The sequence below is a fragment of the Archocentrus centrarchus genome, chromosome 13 (genome assembly GCF_007364275.1).
Source record: "Archocentrus centrarchus isolate MPI-CPG fArcCen1 chromosome 13, fArcCen1, whole genome shotgun sequence".
Taxonomy (NCBI): domain Eukaryota; kingdom Metazoa; phylum Chordata; class Actinopteri; order Cichliformes; family Cichlidae; genus Archocentrus; species Archocentrus centrarchus.
Genome location: NC_044358.1, coordinates 27,707,341 through 27,727,534, shown reverse-complemented (window position 1 = coordinate 27,727,534; position 20,194 = coordinate 27,707,341). Strand labels below are relative to the sequence as shown.

General features: G+C 39.6%; 1 protein-coding gene across 5 annotated transcripts in view; it reads right to left on the bottom strand.

Moving 5' to 3' along the window:
• Positions 1-1,477: 1,477 nt before the first annotated feature.
• Positions 1,478-20,194, bottom strand: part of septin4b (septin 4b) — a 52,547-nt gene continuing 33,830 nt past the window's right edge. Inside the window, exons 1-13 of one of the 5 annotated variants that reach the window (XM_030743837.1) lie at positions 12,582-12,632; positions 11,523-11,648; positions 9,887-10,210; positions 9,441-9,537; positions 9,234-9,320; positions 8,994-9,117; positions 8,730-8,864; positions 7,328-7,445; positions 7,033-7,134; positions 6,335-6,431; positions 5,988-6,150; positions 5,732-5,831; positions 1,478-3,036 (exon numbers count right to left, since the gene is read on the bottom strand). In XM_030743837.1, the coding sequence (XP_030599697.1) occupies positions 2,968-3,036; positions 5,732-5,831; positions 5,988-6,150; positions 6,335-6,431; positions 7,033-7,134; positions 7,328-7,445; positions 8,730-8,864; positions 8,994-9,117; positions 9,234-9,320; positions 9,441-9,537; positions 9,887-10,210; positions 11,523-11,618 (1,512 nt within the window). In that variant the 5' untranslated portion in view covers positions 11,619-11,648; positions 12,582-12,632 and the 3' untranslated portion in view covers positions 1,478-2,967. Of the gene's footprint in view, positions 3,037-3,697; positions 5,832-5,987; positions 6,151-6,334; positions 6,432-7,032; positions 7,135-7,327; positions 7,446-8,729; positions 8,865-8,993; positions 9,118-9,233; positions 9,321-9,440; positions 9,538-9,886; positions 10,211-11,522; positions 11,649-12,503; positions 12,635-20,194 lie in introns of those variants that run through there. The other 4 variants (XM_030743835.1, XM_030743836.1, XM_030743838.1 and 1 more) reach the window with 4 other exon arrangements.

Below are 20,194 nucleotides of genomic sequence, written 5' to 3'. Positions count from 1 at the left end.
AATTAAACAAAAATGCTGGAGGTTTGAAAATGCATTTAATAAAAAAAAAAAAACTTAATTCAGGAATAACTGTGTGGTTACTTTACAAACACAGGCAAGCCCTTTCAAAATTTAGCGAGTTAGTTACTACTTATAGTTTCAAGCCATAATTTAATTCTGGCTAGTCAAAATTCTATTCAAATATATCTACTACACAGTTCACATGAGTCAGTATGTTATAAATTATACAATTCAATAGGGACAGGTTTATTGTAAATATCTTAAATGATTCTTGATTCAGTTTTAGATAATACTGCAATCGTTTAGACATTTTTCCACTGTTTATATGAACTTTTCAGCATAGTTAGGTCTCTGTTTATGCACTTGTATTTCAGTTTTGTTCATCAGAAATTTAAATGTATTTTTGTTCCTATTTCTAAATACTGGATATTTTGTTTTGCTATAATTAAGCGATAATTTATTAATTTTAATTCTTTTCTTTAAAGGTTAGTCATTACATGTACTGACCATGATTTCTCTCATCAGTTTTAATTTACCAGCAGTTTATTCAATAATTCACTGCACCTGATCATCAAATTAACTTGATTTCACAATAAAACCAAAAATACTTGTCAGTGAAAGCAGCTGGAGTGATGGTGAGCATTTTCTGTCATTGGTGCCTAAAGCAGGACCTGCTAATTCAGTTCAATCATGTAATATAATTCTTATGTAACTGAAACATGATGTTATTTGTAAGTGCTTGATAAACCTATTTTTTGGGCTGGTCTGAGTATTTCAGAAACTGCTGATCTACTGGGATTTTCCCACACATCTCTATGGTTTACAGAGAATGATCCAAAAAAGAGAAAACATCCAGTGATCTGCAGTTCTAATAATATAAAAATAATAAGTAATTTAAAACACTATGAGGAACAACCTCACTGATTTTTCCTGCATTTGTGTTGCTTGCTTTTCAGGCCCCCACAGCTGCAAAGTGGCTTGACGCCATTCAGCCCACCGTTTTCTAACAGGCGGTCAAGTTGCAGGTACTTTAAATCTCCAGTTTAAAACTCAACAGTGAGGATGTAGCTAATGATTTTGGAAAAGTCTTCATTTATTCAAATACTTGAAAGCTTATACCAATTAAACTAGTAAAGAACGTGAGACCTTAATTACCTTCAAGTCCAGACTCCTTTAACAAAAGCTCCAATTTTTCGGAACCAAGCAGCCTCTAAACCAGCGGTCTCAAACTCGAGGCCCGCGGGCCGCATCCGGCACCGCGATTTGATGTAAAAAATATAAGACAATTTGGCCCTTTAAGTTATTTTTTTGACTTTTCACTAACTCCTCTTAATTGGAGGGGAAAGCTTTCATCTTATATAAAACTGTACAGTAAGGACTTATTACTTCCTAAACACATTTCTGAAAATCAGTATCTATAAGACACAGCATTTAATCCTACATCCATTAACACCACAAAATAAAATCTATTGTCTCATTCACCATGAAATTATATTCATATTTTATTACAATATTAGAATTTGTACATATTGCCCTCTCCATCCTTGTTTCATTTATAAATTTATTACATAAATATAATCAAAAAATGCAGAATAACAAAAGGCAAATTTAACAAAAATTCAAAACCAAAAAATGTTACCCGACTCTGGTATAGAAACTCGAGGAATGTTTTTTTTTGTTCGTTTGTTTTTTTTTTAAATAAAGGTTACACAGGTCAGAGCAGATTTATCTAATCTAATCTTAAAAAAAAAGTTTCGCAACATTTAAAAAAAAAAAAAAAAGCAAGGGACTCACGTTCACGCAGTGTTTTGATCATTACTCTTGGTGTTAAGTTATTGCAAAATAAAATATTCACACTTTTAAAGATCAATCCAAAAAACTTGGGACAATGAAGTTTATCATTGGTTGTAAGATAAACGTAAAGGTTAGTACTCATCCAGCATAGGTGAGAACATAATTATATCTCTCGCTCTCTGTCATATATATCCCCGACAGGTGGCCAGTTTATGATCATTAAATAGATCTGAAATCTTCACAAAGCTCATGCAAATATAAAATTGCTGCATGGCCTTTGATGTAACCCTGCCCTTGGATGCTCACCTCATGTAAATCTGGGGTCTTGTCTTTTCAACATCCGTCACTGACTTTGCTGCTTTGGGGAATTCTCCAAGACTCAAAGACTTTTCTGCCAGGTTTAAAGGTACATCACATCTCGAACTTTGACAATCAGTGAGCAGTTTACTTGTGAGTTAACGCTGGCCAACTAACATCCATCCATGACGCCAGGCTTCAAAGGTGGCAACTATAACGAACATGCAGACACCAATAAAACAAAATGAGCACGAATCTAAACAACTCTTAAACCAAATTAACCAACAGGAACCTCCATCATCTGCATAGAGTCAAGCAGTGTAGCAGGGTGTCATTAAATATAACTTGGAAAAGACCAAAAACAGTAAGAAAAAAAAAAAAGTGTGTAATATAGAAAATTATATTATTACAGTAAATATATTTATATGCGTGTGTGTTGACCTTTAAAGATTTTAAAAAATAAACCAGAAAACACCCAAAAAAGTGTGAGCTTTAATGTAAACCTGTAAAAACAACCCTGTGATCATGTGGCTAAATAAAAAATCTCTGATATGTGAATTAACCCCCAAACCTTTCATTCATTCAAAGAACACGAGAGCTGTTGGAAACAGCAGAGAGGGAGGGTCGAGTGTTTCGCAGCAATGATGTCATAAATGTCAGCGATTCTGGAGAGGATAAAGGGAGTCGCTAAGCTGCAAACCTCCTCGCCGGACCCTTGATCCACGTGTAACATGCTGCTGATGAGGCTGAGTGGTGGCTTGGGATGTCAATGTTCAAGAGTGGAATAAAGGTTGTTTGGGAGGAGTTGTTTTTTTTTTTTTTTTTAAATCCCAGTGAGAACAACACATGTACACAGTGTGACTGCATTCCTGTTTCTCAATAGGCATCCTTCTGAGTGATCATATGATCCTGGATCCTCTGCAGCATCTCCTGCATCCGCCGCAACTGCGAAAACAGAGCAGAGGGAGGAGACCAGTGTTAGTGAGACATGTTTTAATGTGACACATCCACTTTTATAGCAGCATGAAGTCTGAGCAGGGCTCCATCGGAGTCATTTATTTACGCATGGCTGCAAAGGCAACAAATCAATAACGCCCGGGAGACGAGCCTGTTCCCTCTAAATCACGTGACCTGTGCTGAATGGCAGCAGGGAACCAGTGGCTCCTCCACAGAATATCTATTGTCACAGAAGCAGCACTTAAAGATATGAAAATACGGTTATATCAGTCAGCTGCTCAACCAGCTAATCATGTTAAGTGAAGCTTTCATTTCCATCAGATTTATTGGAAATGAGCAGGTAACACAGGTATTATGCGGCTTTGTTAACCTGCAGTCGTTTGTCCTGCTGCTTTGTTTGGGCTGACTTTAGCACCCAAGGTCAAAGATGTAAGTAAGTAAATTTTATTTATATAGCACTTTACAAGAACAACGTTCACAAAGTGCTTTACAATACAGAATAAAATGTAACATTAAAAATAGTATAAATAGTTAAAATTAAATAAAAGCTAGCCTGCACATGTGGGTCTTCAGTTCTCAGTGTATATTGAGCTTGTATGGTGTTCATGTTGTTCACACAGAAAAACCAAAAAAAGGAAAAAAAATAACATGAGGAAAAAATAAGACTCTTTATTAAATGAAATAAATAGAATTTGCAGGGTCTGGTGTGGGAGAGGGAAGGGAATGGTATTAACACAGCTTTATGATGGTTAGCTTATTCTGACTGCAGGACAACACTAAAACCACACAGAACTGTCTATTCCTGAGACTTCAATCATTAACAGGGCATTAGTCTCATATCCACAGACTCAAAATAAAAGGAATCCATAAGAAAGGTTTCCTTTTGTAAAAACAATAATAACTTTTATTTATAAATATAGTAAAAGTGTTGGACCAGTGAGGCTAATCTCTTTATTTCTGATGTAGACTGAAACCATTTAGGTTTGACATTAAAAGATGAATATGAGACAAAGGTTTAACATCTCAGCTTTTATTTCCAGGCATTTCCATCTGGATCTGGTACACAGTTCAGAATATTGCACCTTTTGTCTGAACCCACCCATTTTTCTTGTGAGCTAAAGTATTGGAACATGTGACTGACAGGTGTGTTTTGTTCCCCAGGTGTGTCTCGTGACATTGATTATTCAGGAGTGAAGGTATCAATCTACTGTTCACACAAGACTTCATGAACAAAAAGTACAGAAGCTTCAGCAGAAGGTGCAAATCACTTATTAGCAAGAAAAAGAGGAAGGCCAGGCTGGAATTTGCCAAGAAGTAAAGAGACAAGCCTCAGAAATTCTGGGACAAAGTTTTATGGACTGATGAGACAAAGATGAACTTTTACTAAGGTGATAGGACAAAGTTTGTAGAAAGAAAGGATCAGCTCATGACCCCAAACATATGGGCTCATCTGTGAAACACAGTGGAGGTAATGTCAGGACATGGGTTCATTAATCTCCATTGATGATGTCACGTATGATAGCAGCAGTACAATGAAGTCAGAAAACTAAGGAAATATTTTGTCTGTCAATTTACAGAAAGATGCAACCAAACTGACTGGGAGATCCTTCATCATGCAGCAAGATAATGGCCCAAAACACACTGCCAAAACTATACAGGAGTTCATCAGGAGCAGGAAGTGGAAGGTTTCAGACTAGCCTAGTCAATCTCCAGACTTAAACCCTATAGAGCATTTTACCCACTGAAGAGGAGACTGAAGGGAGCAACACCCCAAAAACAAACAACTGAAAGAGGTTGCAGTGAAAGTCTGGAAAAGCATCACAAAAGAAGAATGCAAAAGTTTGGATTTGAAATTAAATATTAAGTCTTATTCACTTTAATCTATTTTAAGTTCCACTAATTTTGCTCACAAAATGGGTGGGTTCAGACAAAAGGTGCTATCTTCTGAATTGTATATCAGATCCAGATGTAAATACCTGGAAATTAAAGCTGACATGTTGATCTTTTGTCTCATTGATTTTCTGACGTCAAACCTAAATGTTTTCAGTCTACAGCAAAAATAAAGGGATTGGCCTCCCTGTTCCACATACACATATATCCCCTCTGATAATTGCACAGTATTTTTATGTATCCCTTTAAATAACCACTGACACCGGGTTTTTAGTCAGTCTTAACACCAGTGCTTCACATCATTATCCTCACCGCCTTCTCTGAACCTGCCATGCACAGATGGTATGAACTTAGGTGCAGAAACACGTTACACTCAGCTTTTCTTTTTCAATCCTGAGGAGGAAGCTGTCAAACTGCTGCTTGGCTGAAGCTCTCCCTCTGGATGATGTTATGTTATAAACATCCTGGTGCTTCCAGCGAGTGTGCAAGTGGCAATGTCTTTTCCTAGTCACAGATTAAAGCTCCAAAAGGCTACAGGTTTACTCTATAATTAAGCCAATTGCTGTTTTTGAGGCTGCTTCTTGTCAGCCTCACAAAATGTGATCTGAAAATTTTTTTTTTTCTTCAGTTAAACACATTATCTGCAAGGTACTCAGAGAGCTTCATCGCCTTTCTGATCTAAGTGCCTCTCTGGGCTGGGGTGAGGGTCTGAATGCTCATGGTGGTCAAAATTGTGGGCAGACTCATGGTCGTGGTCGCGATGCGACTCCAGTTCGTAGTCGGCGTGCCGTACCTCCTCGTCTTTCTCTCTGATGAGCTTTTCCGTCTCGGTCTCGGCCACTCCGGGCACTACAGGGATGGGGAAGTCTGTGCCGCTCTCCCGGGTTAGTTTGCTGCAGAGAAACATGTGTTACAAAAAAGCATTTCATGTTCACAGATTTTTTTTTTTTTTAAAGTGGCTTCGGGGAGTAAGTTCACCAAGCTCACAACAACGTGAGCACGCAGACCAATTTAAACAAGCCTGTAATGTGTAACCAGCTTGAGCGTACTTGCGGTTGCGCTCCTTCACGACCATGCGCGTCATGCTCTGGATGCACTGGGCTCTGTAGTTCTCGTAGTGAGTCTCTCGGGTCACATCTTTGAGGTCTTGCATGTGTGTGCGAACGAGCATGTTCCTCAGCTTCACGAAATCGCAGTGTGCTGGATTTTCAACTGCAAACCACAGAGAGGGTCAACTACAGACACGGCATTGTTTACAATACTTTCAATACTTAATCACCAAAAAGGATCAGTGAGAATGCACGACAGCTTTCATTGTCAACTTGTGTAATTGTTCATCTGTACAGAAAGTAGGCTGATGATACTGAGTTCTGTGTTAACGTGAGGTTAAACTCACCTTCTACGATGCCCCATGGGTACAGACGGCCTCGCACCCTCTTCCCCTTGGCCTCCACCACAGTGTTGCTGCCGATTACTGCAAAGGGAATGCTTTCCTAAAGGGGAGAAAATGAAGACCATAACGCTAAAATCATGAATTTAACATATCCGGCTGGGCAGAGTATGGATATTTCTGTATTAAAGAACAGACCAGTGAAGTCCTGACTCCTGCAGTGCAGTTTATTTTTTTCTTTATATTCATTTCCTCTTCAGTGTCTTAGTCCTTTCTTCGCTAACATTTTTTCCACGTATCCGACTGGAGGTATAATTCCTCATTTTAACTCCAAATTTCTTAATAATAGTGATAATTTTTGCTTTTATCAGAGGTTAACCAAGGACAGAGACAAAGAGAGACACAACACTGACTGTATCCTCAGTTCCAGTTTACGATGTAAGAAGGGTGGAGGAGGTTGACTCATCAACACTGTACAATACCAGGTCAGACTATAGGGCTTTATTCATTTTAATGCCACAGCACTTGATAATATGATTATTATGTTAAATGTTCAGCCCAAAAATAAAACAATGGACATTTACATATTTGGCAGCATCCTGCTTTCAGGTGAGCTTATTGTCTTAAAGGCAAATGTTTAGATGAAGAAACCTCTGGTTGTTAACAACAAACTGTAGAAATGACAAAGAAACTCTGGTGCTGACCTTCAGCTCAAGGTCTTGCTGCTTGAATTCTTCATCTTCATCAGAGTCGCAGTCGGGGAACTGATATATCTTGATGCCGTACTGCTCAATCTCCTCTCTGATCTGTAGGGACATGGAGACAAACAAATTAATATGTATGTATGAATATATATATATATATATATATATATATATATATATATATATATATGTGTGTGTGTGTGTGTGTGTCTGATATCAAAGTGTGAATAATACTCTGTAATGATCCAAGTGGAAAAATTGCAGTGTATTCACAGATTAATTTGCATTGTCTTGCCTTAATTTTCTTTTTCTTGACTTCGCTAGGGGTGAGTGTGTCTGCTTTAGCCAAGACCGGGACAATGTTGACCTTCTCATGAAGTGCCTTCATAAATTCCACATCCAGAGGTCGAAGGCTGGAAAGGATGTAAAACATACTAAGAAAGGATAACGAGACACTTCTTATTTATTGGCATTTTTAAATAGGACAGTGTGCAGCAGACTGGAATGTGAGGAGTTTTGAAAAGGTGAGCGACACGCAGCAAATGGACGAAGGCGGAGCCGAATCCAAGCCACTGCAATAAGGACTACATCTCCCAGCACGTGGGGCACCAAGACTTTATGTCAGGGGTTCTCTAAGTCCTTCTTGTTTGTAATGTGTTTTTTTCCAGAGGATGGTGGTTTGTGCGGTTTATAGTTAACCATTAGTGAGGTAGGCATTACATTCCTGGGAACAGATTTATTTATCAGTGTCAGGAAGGTTTAGTCTGGTCTGATGACTAATTGAAGAAAAATGCTTCCTGAGTCTCATTCTGTGCTGCTCTATCATGAACCACATGAACTGTGGTTAAATTAAATATACAGCATGCATTTTTTCCTTGTTGCCTTCAGAGTCCACATAAAAAGTTAGAAAGGGCCACCACTGATAATTTACTGTTAGACAAGTTTAGGTTTAAGTTTAATCGAGAGTTGATAAAATTGAACTGTTAGATAATTCTGTGCCTATAAACTACTTTTAGATTTGAAAGTATTTCATAAATGCTGATAATAAGGCAACAACAGCTTTATCTTGCTGGCGATCCAGATGTAGATTTCTCCACTGCAAGCTTTTTGGCATCACTGTGAAGTCTTAAGCCATAAAGTGATGCCTTTGGCTGCACAGCACACTGGACGACCAATCAGTGCAGCAGATGTTTGCTCTCTGAGTGACTGCTTGCTCATGAGTCACGAGTGATGCTCACCAACAGAGGGAGCCGTTTCTCCATGACTGTCACTGAAAATGCACTGCAGCATTACTTGAATTTTATGGTACTGTGGCTCCTTGATGAGCACACTGATCTGGAACAGTACATGTTCACAAATGTGCTGAGAAGTACCAGATCAGCACTCAGCACAAACAATTGATTAGTGTGAAAGCACTGCATCAGATGCAAATTTACCTGAGGGTGGCTGAGAGCTGCTTTATCTCTGAGCAAGATGCTGGGTATTAACAATTTAAGAGGCTGAACACACTGCAAGTAAACATTGATCCACTAGATATGTGTGGCAGATTTCATGCATCTGTAATGGTCCCATTATCATTTCTGAACACGACACGATATGCTGCAGCAGAAATGGGTTAATCGTCCTTATTTTTAGAATTAATAAAAGACAGAACGAGCAGGCAAAGCAATCAGAGGAGAGCTGCAGCTATGTCATACCCATGGCCAAAGGGTGAGATGAAATAGAGGCAGCAGTGTACGCGGTTGTCCTGGATGTTCTTACGATTGAGGCCACTCTCATCCCTGAAGTACTGCTCAAACTGCTGGTCGATGTAGTCAGCCACCGACTTCCAGCTATAGCAGAAACACAAAGGGGCGTTCAGTCTCTGAGGCAAAACAGGGCATGTAACAGTTGACTTTGTAGCTCTGCGAAGCTTAACAGTTTCATTCAAGGGTTATCTGATACGTTCAAGATGTCTGTACCATTCAGTGTTGTTCACAGCATCCCCAAACCCAGGAGTGTCCACAATGGTGAGTTTCAGTTTGACACCTTTCTCCTCTATATCCACCGTGTGTTTGGTGATTTCTACTGTTTGTGTGATTCTCTCTAGGATTTAAGAGAAAAACGAAATGGGGAAAAAAAAACCCAACAGGCCTCGGTTTTAAATATCAGCCATTACATAATGAAGTGCCAAAAATTTGAAAACAAATAATCAAATTCACCTTCTGCATTGAGCAGCTTCCTATCTTTGTACAGATCTGTGAGAAACAGACTGTTGACCAGGGTGGACTTTCCCAGGCCAGATTCACCTTCAAACAAAGAACAAAGGAAAAAAAAGCAGAGGCTTAAGACTTTGTAATTAGCTGCCTCTTTAAAGTAAAATGTGGGCTTAAGATCAAATGTCTGTTAATGTTCAAACAAGGATTTACCTGCTACCATGAGCGTGAAGTCAAATCCTTTCTTGACCGACTTACGGTGCACCTGGTTCGGCAGTGTTGCAAAACCCACGTATTCCTTGTCCTGGTCCTAAAAATGAACACAAAAATAAAAGAGCAGATCAGGGAAACAGACATTGTGTATATATGACGGTCACTTTTCAAACCTGATATCGGCTACTTTAAAGATCTTGGAGTGGTTGTCCCATTTGCAATAAGTCAACTTTGGCACAAGAAGTCTAGCAGCTAAATAAATATCAACACCACAAGAACAAAAAGAAATACACCCAAATAAAAAGGCAGCTTTCCAAACCACCTATCACAGCAATTTATTAATTTTAGACTGTAACAAATTGTATGAAGTGTATGAATCAGCACGTTACAGCACACAGGCGTGTTACCCCCTCTTTGGGTTTCTTGACCGCGGCACCTTGTATTACCTCGTTACTGTCGTACGGGTCAAATCGAGCCCAGGGGCTCTTTGGCCTGGAGGGACTGACAGGGGACGGTAAGTCAAACTCCACACTTCTGCTCTGCGGCAAACCGGAGTCTGAACCTGAATCTGACTGGGCCCTGCCCGCCACAGGGGGCCGCAAATAAGACGGGGTGTGGGGGCGGTCTTTGCCCTCGGCCTGCCTGTCTGCATCATGAGCCTCGTGGTCATGATGGTGGTGGTGCTTGTGATGGTGGTGGCCGTGCCCACTGTGATGTTGCGGGTCCTGCATAATGTTCTCCACTTCTGAGTCATCTGATTGGCTTGAAGGCTGGAGAGAAGCCGAGGTCACGGGAGAGGGATAATGAGGTACACGGGATGATGTGGGAAGAAAAAAAATAATGTGGGGAAAAGAGGAAAGGTACAGCACCAATGTAGAGGGGGAAGTATAGAGATCCAGAAGGTAGAAACCTTTAGAAATTAATGGTGATGAATTTAAGACACAGTAACAAACCACTGACATCTGAACTACTCAATGTTAACTGGAGCAGTTAAACAGAAAGTAAAATAAAGGGTGAGTGAAAAGAAGCTTTACTCATTTATTTATTTTTTTTACTTAAATATATGAACCAGCTGCTATCTCAGAGCTGTTTCCAGCTTAAGGCCAGCAGGTAACAGATGAAGGAAAGCAACCTGCATATGTGGCTCTAAATTAATGTGGATGGGGTCTTTAACTATTCATTGGAAACAGGATACATGTGAGGGACTTTTCAGCTGGCAATCACCTTCTATTATAAATGAACAGAAGTCACGTTAGAGCTGAACTGGAGCACCCAGTATCTACTGCAGTGGATTTGATCGTTATTTTGAATCAAACAATGAATGAACTCTAATCGTTACCTTCCCTGAAGCATTGGGTGATCGGTAATATTAAAGACAAGGACCATTTTGGTCATTATTTAAGTATTTTACTATTAATTAAAAATGCAAACTCATAAGTGCAAATTTCCTGTAAGAAGATACACAGCTCAAGTGTATACTGCGTTTGCATACTATGGACTCTACTTACAGTTGCTAAAGTCTCCCTGCTACATAAATAATGGAGCAGAACTCCACAAACAACATGCCCATTCAAATTCAGCCCTAGGCACAAACTGTGACACATTATGTTTATGTACATTGCATTAGATTGTGTGGTCAAAAATGTGAAGCACTTAGATACGACTTTATGTCTGAAAGAAAAGCATGTACACTCTGGAGCTTGAAAAAAAGGCGGCCTGACTTCTTGCCTTGCACTTTGGGAGGAACACAGACAGTCCAGACTGGTTCCTAATTTGTGCCTTGGGTCCACAGTCAAGGGATATAGAATTTAAGAAGTTCAGTTGCCTTTTTTCAAGCTCCAGAGGCTACTATCACCTGGATGACTGAGAACCTACACAGGCAAAAGCATGTACTGTATATTTTGACTTCTATATAAAGAAACAGCTGTAGTTTAACAGCAAAACTTAAAGTTAAAAGCAATAAATTTATGATTCATCTTTTGGTTAAACACATGCAAACTGTACACTCTGATGGCAGACTCCAAATCAGCTGAGCAGGGAGTAAAATGGGGGCAATTTGGGCTTTTTTCCCCCCACTGATACCTGTTCAGCATCATGATGCCTGCTCTGATTAGGGGAAGCTGGGCAGGAATCCTGCTCATCTGATGAAGAGGGGTGATCATGATCGCTGTCCTCCATTGCAACTGGTGCTACAGCACACTCTGAAATCTTCAATCCGAAGGGTGCACGCATGTGAAGAAGTTTATCGGGGAAAAGAACAAGATGAAGGGTGGGATCATGTGAGGAAAAGGAAGGAGCAGGACCGCCAGAACGCACCCATAGATTCGTGCATGAGCCACAAGGAATACGACAAGAGGTGGGAGCGTGTTCAGGTAAGGCAGATGACGATGAGGAGGAAGACAGCAAAAAAATTAAGTAAAAGAATGAAACAAAATACTATTTACAGCAGAAATGGTACTATCACAAAGCAGATGACTGAGAGATGTATAGCTGTGCTCTCCTCTTGTTCTGGTGGTATTTCCCTATTCAGTGTTTTAAGCACCAGCTTAAAAGTAAGTTTGATAGAAAGTCACTTAAATTATTACATTTAAATTATTTTTTAATGCTAAAAATGTGACCGTTTCTTTCCCATTTAATTGTGATAGCCAACAAACTTGTTTTTTTAAAAAAAAACAAAAAACTTAGCATGTAACTTTTGCTGTTTCCACATGGTTTATGTGCTCCAGCCGTGGCCCACAGCTTTAATTTGATTGGGATTTAGAGCTTAAGGGCAGAGGAGGCAGTGATAGTTTCACTGATTGGGAAATCAGTGACCTGCTTTCCTGATGTACAACCAAAGCATTGAATAGATCAATCTCCAGTATGGTGGGTTCTGTGACCTACATAAAAGAAAGTGTCGATCACAAACTTTCTGACTACAAATCCACAGAAGTGTAACAAACAGTTTTCCCACTTTTTTGCTTGAATATGATAAAAGCTGCAAAGTGACTTTTAGAAATATCAGCTGGAATATATCGCTAAAACAACTCAAGCGCCTACAGAAACAAAAATCAAAGCACAAACCTTTTATCAAATGAATTCTCAGTGAAGTAGATAAAAACACGTTCACCCATCCTCACCTCCTCTCTTTTGATGCCTCACCTGTGTGCAAAACCTCTTCTTTTTACTTCTGCATAAACTGCTCCTCGTGCACAATCCAGCAGGCATCAGGGAGCAGAGAGCAGAGGCTCCAGCATTTATACACCTCCACCCCAGAGGACACAGCGTCCTTCAGCTCCATTGAGCTGCCTGGCGCCCCGGGGAGCTGATCAGTGGCATTGATGAGCCACACGTCACCGTTCACAGGCCACACACCAACCCACACGTGGGATGCAATACATCCTCCAAATCTACTTAACTTTGGGGCTGCAGGGTTGTATATGGCGCACATTTGTACACAAAAACCAATTTACAGCCTAAGAACTCACTACTACTTGGTTTAAAAACTGCAATGAAAAAAGTAAAACACACAGACATTTTTGGAACTTTGACATTTTCTGTTGTTTTGTCTGATAATTCACAGCGACAGCAACAAACAGTCTAATTTGATAAGATGAGTCTGATAAGCTGCAACATAAAACAGTATTGGCAGCCTGACAGCAGAAAAAATGATGCTGCTTTGTAATTGTGTTGTACAGCATGTGGACTGTTTTCTGTTTGCATATTTTCCAGGGCCCATTCTTGGCCTTTGTCACTCATAGCTAACAGATGACAGTTTCTATGATAATGAAACATGAAGCAAGGAAACAAATTAAGAGCAGAAGCACCCTTACGAAAGACAATTTAGTTGTTATGACTTCTGATAGCACTGACTTGCAGAAACTGCTCGGAGTTCACAGTATGACACAAAATTCAACTATAATAATGATCACTTCAGCCAAGGAGGATTGGAGGCAAATTTTCCCCTCATTCTGTTTGGGAGATCAAGAACTAAATGAGGTGACTAAAGTCAAATATTTGGGTCACATCATCAGGAATGATTTCTGATGATAATTAGCAACTGACCAATATAGATATCAAAACCACTTTTTGGTGATTTAAAAACAGGATTTGTTGATTTGAGGAAAACAATTTTATTGTGCCAAATAAAACATTGGCATGTCCATTGTTTGGCCACTTTTTTTTGGCTCCAGTAAAGAGGATGTTAAACAAAAATGAGGAAAACAGAATGCTGTGGAAAAAAATAGTTTCAGTGACCAAATTAATAACACCAATCTGTTACAACACTTGTAAAACAATCACTGTTAGTACTTAAGCAAGATCGTTCATTAATCGTTAAAATGATCAATTAATCGTGTTTTTTGATTTCAGGTCATGGCACCCATCTCTAAATCTTGCTCTACAGCACTTCGGTCGACAGCTGCTGTTTTTGAATGTGCTCATAAAAAAAAAACAAAAAAAAAACTTGACTGTAAATATGTTATGATGACTTTAACTGAATGTACCTCAAGTGACAGAAGATAATCCTGTTGTTTCTGGAAACACTTGTGTTCTAATGACTGATCACTACATTCTGAATGAAATTAGTTTTTATGAAGCTTTAAATATACTCATGGTATATGTTTGCACTTACCATATGTACATTTATTTCCCTGAGAAACTTTGTCTTAGACTGGAAAACATAATTGATTAAAAATACAGAAGCACATAATGTTTGGTGTCATCGGGAACTGGGGAATGGTCAGCCACTCATGGAGACTACACAATGATAGAAATGGAGACTCCGAGGTCATCTGAACACCCAGCTGTTGAAATTCTCTGTTTTCCACATTTTGTTTTGTATAATGATGTAACCAAGATTGATAAGCTGTGACTGTATGAAACTGTAAGCTGAAGAAGAGTGTGTGAGCACTTCATGTCATATCCAGTAACACACTGGGGATGGCATGCGGTTCTGACCCAGATTAATCTGTAAACTGTGACAAATGGCTAATTAAATGTAATAATTGGACTCCTTGCTCATATTTTTTTAAATTTCTACAATTCTTGTGTTGTTTTTACCATTTTTTTCCCCCCTTTGTATTGTGATGGACTACAGAGTCAGAAATAGTATTTCTTCTTGAAACTAATACATGCTGCTTACTCTGCTCATCTTCATTATTGCCTTCAGCTACTGTGTATCATCTGTGTCCAGAAAAAAAGCTCTGCAGACCACAACACCTGACCATCAGCCTGGTTGTTGCTGACCCTCTGTGTCTACGTAGAGGTAGAATTCTAGAAATATACAACACCCACAGACACACATATACTCTTTGTACATATTCAAAGAGACATATACAGGGGTTGGACAATGAAACTGAAACACCTGTCATTTTAGTGTGGGAGGTTTCATGGCTAAATTGGACCAGCCTGGTGGTCAATCTTTATTAATTGCACATTGCACCAGTAAGAGCAGAGTGTGAAGGTTCAATTAGCAGGGTAAGAGCACAGTTTTGCTCAAAATATTGCAATGCACACAACATTATGGGTGACATACCAGAGTTCAAAAGAGGACAAATTGTTGGTGCACGTCTTGCTGGCGCATCTGTGACCAAGACAGCAAGTCTTGGTGATGTATCAAGAGCCACGGTATCCAGGGTAATGTCAGCATACCACCAAGAAGGACGAACCACATCCAACAGGATTAACTGTGGACGCAAGAGGAAGCTGTCTGAAAGGGATGTTCGGGTGCTAACCCGGATTGTATCCAAAAAACATAAAACCACGGCTGCCCAAATCACGGCAGAATTAAATGTGCACCTCAACTCTCCTGTTTCCACCAAAACTGTCCGTCGAGAGCTCCACAGGGTCAATATACACGGCCGGGCTGCTACAGCCAAACCTTTGGTCACTCGTGCCAATGCCAAACGTCGGTTTCAATGGTGCAAGGAGCGCAAATCTTGGGCTGTGGACAATGTGAAACATGTATTCTTCTCTGATGAGTCCACTTTTACTGTTTTCCCCACATCCGGGAGAGTTACGGTGTAGAGAAGCCCCAAAGAAGTGTACCACCCAGACTGTTGCATGCCCAGAGTGAAGCATGGGGGTGGATCAGTGATGGTTTGGGCTGCCATATCATGGCATTCCCTTGGCCCAATACTTGTGCTAGATGGGCGCGTCACTGCCAAGGACTACCGAACCATTCTGGAGGACCATGTGCATCCAGTGGTTCAAACATTGTATCCTGAAGGCGGTGCCATGTATCAGGATGACAACGCACGAATACACACAGCAAGACTGGTGAAAGATTGGTTTGATGAACATGAAAGTGAAGTTGAACATCTCCCATGGCCTGCATAGTCACCAGATCTAAATATTATTGAGGCACTTTGGGGTGTTTTGGAGGAGCGGGTCAGGAAACGTTTTTCTCCACCAGCATCACGTCGTGACCTGGCCACTATCCTGCAAGAAGAATGGCTTAAAATCCCTCTGACCACTGTGCAGGACTTGTATATGTCATTCCCAAGACGAACTGACGCTGTATTGGCCGCAAAAGGAGGCCTTGCACCATACTAATAAATTATTGTGGTCTAAAACCAGGTGTTTCAGTTTCATTGTCCAACCCCCTGTAGCCTCACATGCCCTATGCAGCAGACCTGATCATCATCATCATCTTTCTTTCCCTTGAAAGTTTCTCCATGTGTATGTGCCGCAGAAAAACAGGAAATGACTGATTCTGAAGACAGTTTGAAATAAAGTGTTTCATAAAGGTAACCTGTGTATCCACCACATTACATGAGGTGAAGCTGAGCTGCTTAATGCCTCATTATAAACATAACTGCTGGCTATGCTGATGAGTTCACTAATTAAGCTAACAAATGAATTAATTATAAACTATTTATCTGCCAACGCTTTGTCTTCACATACCGCATTAAGCATTTAGGAGAGTTCCTCATTCATAAGCAAATTTATGCAGCAAGTTGCTCCCAATTTCTAACTCCACAGCTTGCTTTGTCTTTACAGGACAGACACCACCATAATGTCTGGGAATCACACAGTTACTGTACACGTTTCCCCTTCTTTCCTTTGTATGCACATATTGTACAAATTTACATGTAGAATGTCTTCTTTCCTTTATACTTTTGTGGCATTCCTGAAGATGATTGCAACTTTCCAGTTGGGTTAAAAAATTTTCTTCTCTAAGCCAAAATGCTCTCAGTTTACACCGTCTATAAAAGCAGCTGAGAAGGCAGGCATTACTGGATCCAGGTAGGGGATTGAGCTTCCTCTTAGCACTCTAAAGCTGCATTGTATGGCAAACTGATGAGGTTCAAATTCTTCCACTCACACCAAAGGAGGCATCAGGCCATTGGTCCGTGATGTTCTCAGCTCTGATATGCAAGTATTTAAAGCTGAAAAGGTCTTAAAGGAATGCCACAGGAAATTGTGTTTTTCATTTTTATATACTTAAGAAAACATTAATTTTCTCTTTTAGTCAGCTGGAAGAAAATTCACCAGATTATCATAGCTCAAAATATAAGTCAAGAACAACTGCAACTACTCTGTGTTTCTGGTATGCAGTTGTGTGGAGTAGGAAAAGAGATACAGGGGAATTATCAAAGCTGAGTTCAATGTAGGCGAGACATTTAGGCTGATTTTAGGGCTGCAGTGCCATTTTCCACATGCAAATATTTCCACTAACTTTAATAAACCATTCAAATGTCTCCTGACATATAAGCAGCAGCACTTGATCCTGAACTTAAATTTATTCCCACTAAAATGCACTTTCTCAGTGCCATCTTTCCAATGCAGTCCAGGTGGACAGCAAAGTCCCAAAATCTGCACTTTAATAATTGCTGTGAGCAGGCTGAACTATTCAAATATAAGCAAATGTTCTGAGGTCAGCAAAGACTCTTCTTTAACAAGACTTACTGCCACATATTTCTTCACGTTAGCCCATTCAAACCAAAAGAAAGGTAACTTCCAGCCCAGAGCCAACACAAAATTAAAGCCAGGCTATTGTGTGTGAAATAGATAAATCAATATGCTAATGAAAAACATGACTGACTGGAGATAGAAACATTTGTGCTGCTCTGATGAGCAAATTAAACACAGAAAAGCCAGACAACTAACAGTTCTAGATTAAAAGTTTAGAAAGAGACCTCAACAAAAATATAAAATGACCCCAAACTGTGACCCAACCCTGTGTAAGATTTACAGAAGTGCCCCCTTGTCCAGATTTCTCTAATATTAATGTGAAAACAATCTTTAACTAGAATGAAACTTGATGGGCTTTGATAACTATGTCACATAGTTCCATTATGGTACCACACAGTCTCCCACTAGAACAAGTCTCCACTGAGACCTGAACCAATTACACTTTCCATAACTGGCTGAGGTTTGGTTCATTGTGACTAATAAGCAACCAGTCATCAGAGAATCCAAGCAGTGTGAGACAAGAGATAAAACAGAATAGATCTGCTTCCAACCAGGTAAAACCACAGTTGACCTGGTTCTAATCCAAAGTGGTACCATGAGGAAAAAAATCCAACTGGAAATCAAAAAAAACACCAAGACTCAAGAAGTAATTTATGCTAAACAAGACTTCATAACACAACTCAAGTCCATATTGGCTTTAAAGACTTCCTCGCATTACTCAAAAATGCTTTAGAGACTTCCCCACATTACTCAAAAACATTAATCAACATTTTCTACATAGCAAAACAGAGGGGGGAAATTAATCACCGGTATGTGGACAGAAACATTTAGCCTCTGGTACGGACATATTTTACTTGGTCAACAGCTGCGTCTTTGACATTTCCTGCAAACGCTGATAAAAATTCACTTATGTTTGCCTGTAATGTCCTGTTTGCTGTGTGAAATTAGTTAGAAGTGGGGTTAAAGCAACAATTTTAGCTCTTTATTGCATATACAGTCCAGAAAGATGGATTCAATAATCTTAATGAGATTTAATAAGCAGTCTAAGAGGAAAGTGGTAGGTTGCTGCACAACTACTGAGATGAATAAAAATAGCTTTTGAAGTTTTTCCAGTCGGTTATCAAGAAGACCACTGTTAGAATAACAACCTCTCGAGTATGTGTGGCAGACTTTATGATGGGAGTCAAATCTTTATGCTAAGCGGTGGAGTCCCTGAGAAACAATTGGAGGACATGAAACCCAGCTGAACATAAACAAGTTGTGTGGCTGACTGTGCTGCTTTGTTACTGTTGGATCGTGCTGTGGGTTTGGCTGGCACAGTGCTGATGGACAGTGATATGTTGCATTAAACACGGCTCTCAGGGGAAAAGCTCTCTTCAAATGTACGACATGGGAAATGCAATCAGAAGCTGCCAAAAGTCATAAAGAAACTATACAGCATGTTGTAATTTGCTTTCTGTGATGAATGCACACTTCAGCTCGTAGGAAATGCAGTCAACAGGGCCGCATATATTCCAGCTTCAAGAATTACTGCACTATTATTCACTTAATGCTAAATCATGTTAGATTGACAAGCATGCTGGTATGGAGCATGATTATTATTATTTCACTGTAGTGATGTTATGCTCCTCCTGGATTTTAGACAGTGTTCCCAGAATTCAGTTCAATTGAGTTTTATTTATATAGTGCCAATTTACAACAATGGTCATTTCAAAGGGTCAGATAAGGAACCTGAATATTAGAGAGAAAACCCCAACATCCAGACAATCTGCCTTCAGGCATCTGCTTTGCAACATTGGTGAGGAAGAACTCCCTTTTAACAGGAAGAACATTCTGGGTGGTGGAGGCATAGGCAACAATCTGCCAGTTTGGGGGATGCTTTTTTCTAATTTCTAAGGACAAAAACAATGGGAGAGAGCACAAACGACTGAATGATAAACAGCAGTGAAACAGGGGGAGCGAAAAGAGGAGAGTGCATTATAGGGCCTTAATAGGTGTCACCACAGGATTGCTACACACATTGCTTTGTCACTGACACTTCGGTTGCCTAGGTGACCCTGTAATGTATTTACCACTATCATATGTCAATCAGCGTTATCCTATGCTCTCATTGGTAGTTGCTTCAATTTCCCTGAAGTTGCCCATCATTGGTTGGTCACCAAATGCCATCGACTCTTTTCCATTTTCTGAGTGGATTGTTGCCAAATGTCAGATTTTCATTCATTTTCATTCATTGACAATCTTTCTTTATGCCTTTCCTAATAAAATTCTTTCCTGTTGTCCACCAGGGACTACAAATCTGGATGGATACTTCTCTTTCTTGTTCATGTTAAAATTGTTGAAGGTGATTTTATCTGATGTATAGTTTTGACAAGTATGGTTTTAAAATTTAGTATGAAAAACTGTGCTGCTTTTGATTGAATAAATACTATATATTTCACACAGGCTCCAACTGTCCAGTTTAGTGTGAAGTGAGCTTTATATGTTTAGCAATATTGTGCAGATGGAAGAAAGCAGTCATAGACATTTGTTTGATATGTGAACTGAAAGGCATGTCGGTCAAAAATTACTCCAAGATTCCTCACAGTGTTAGTGGAGGCCAAGGTAATGCCATCCAGGATAAGTTTCTGCTTACACACAGAGAGATTGGAGCTCTCAGATGTTTAAGACTAAGTACAATAACTTCATTTTAGCCCAAATTTAGATGTCACGAATATAAAAGCTGCATCCATACTAATAAAGCATGATTAGAAATGTGTTCACAGCAGTAACAACATTATGTGTATTCCTCTTTAAAATGTGAATGTTGTGGAATAGCTGAAACCCAGTAAGGTTTTCCCTTGTGATGAGGCCAGTAG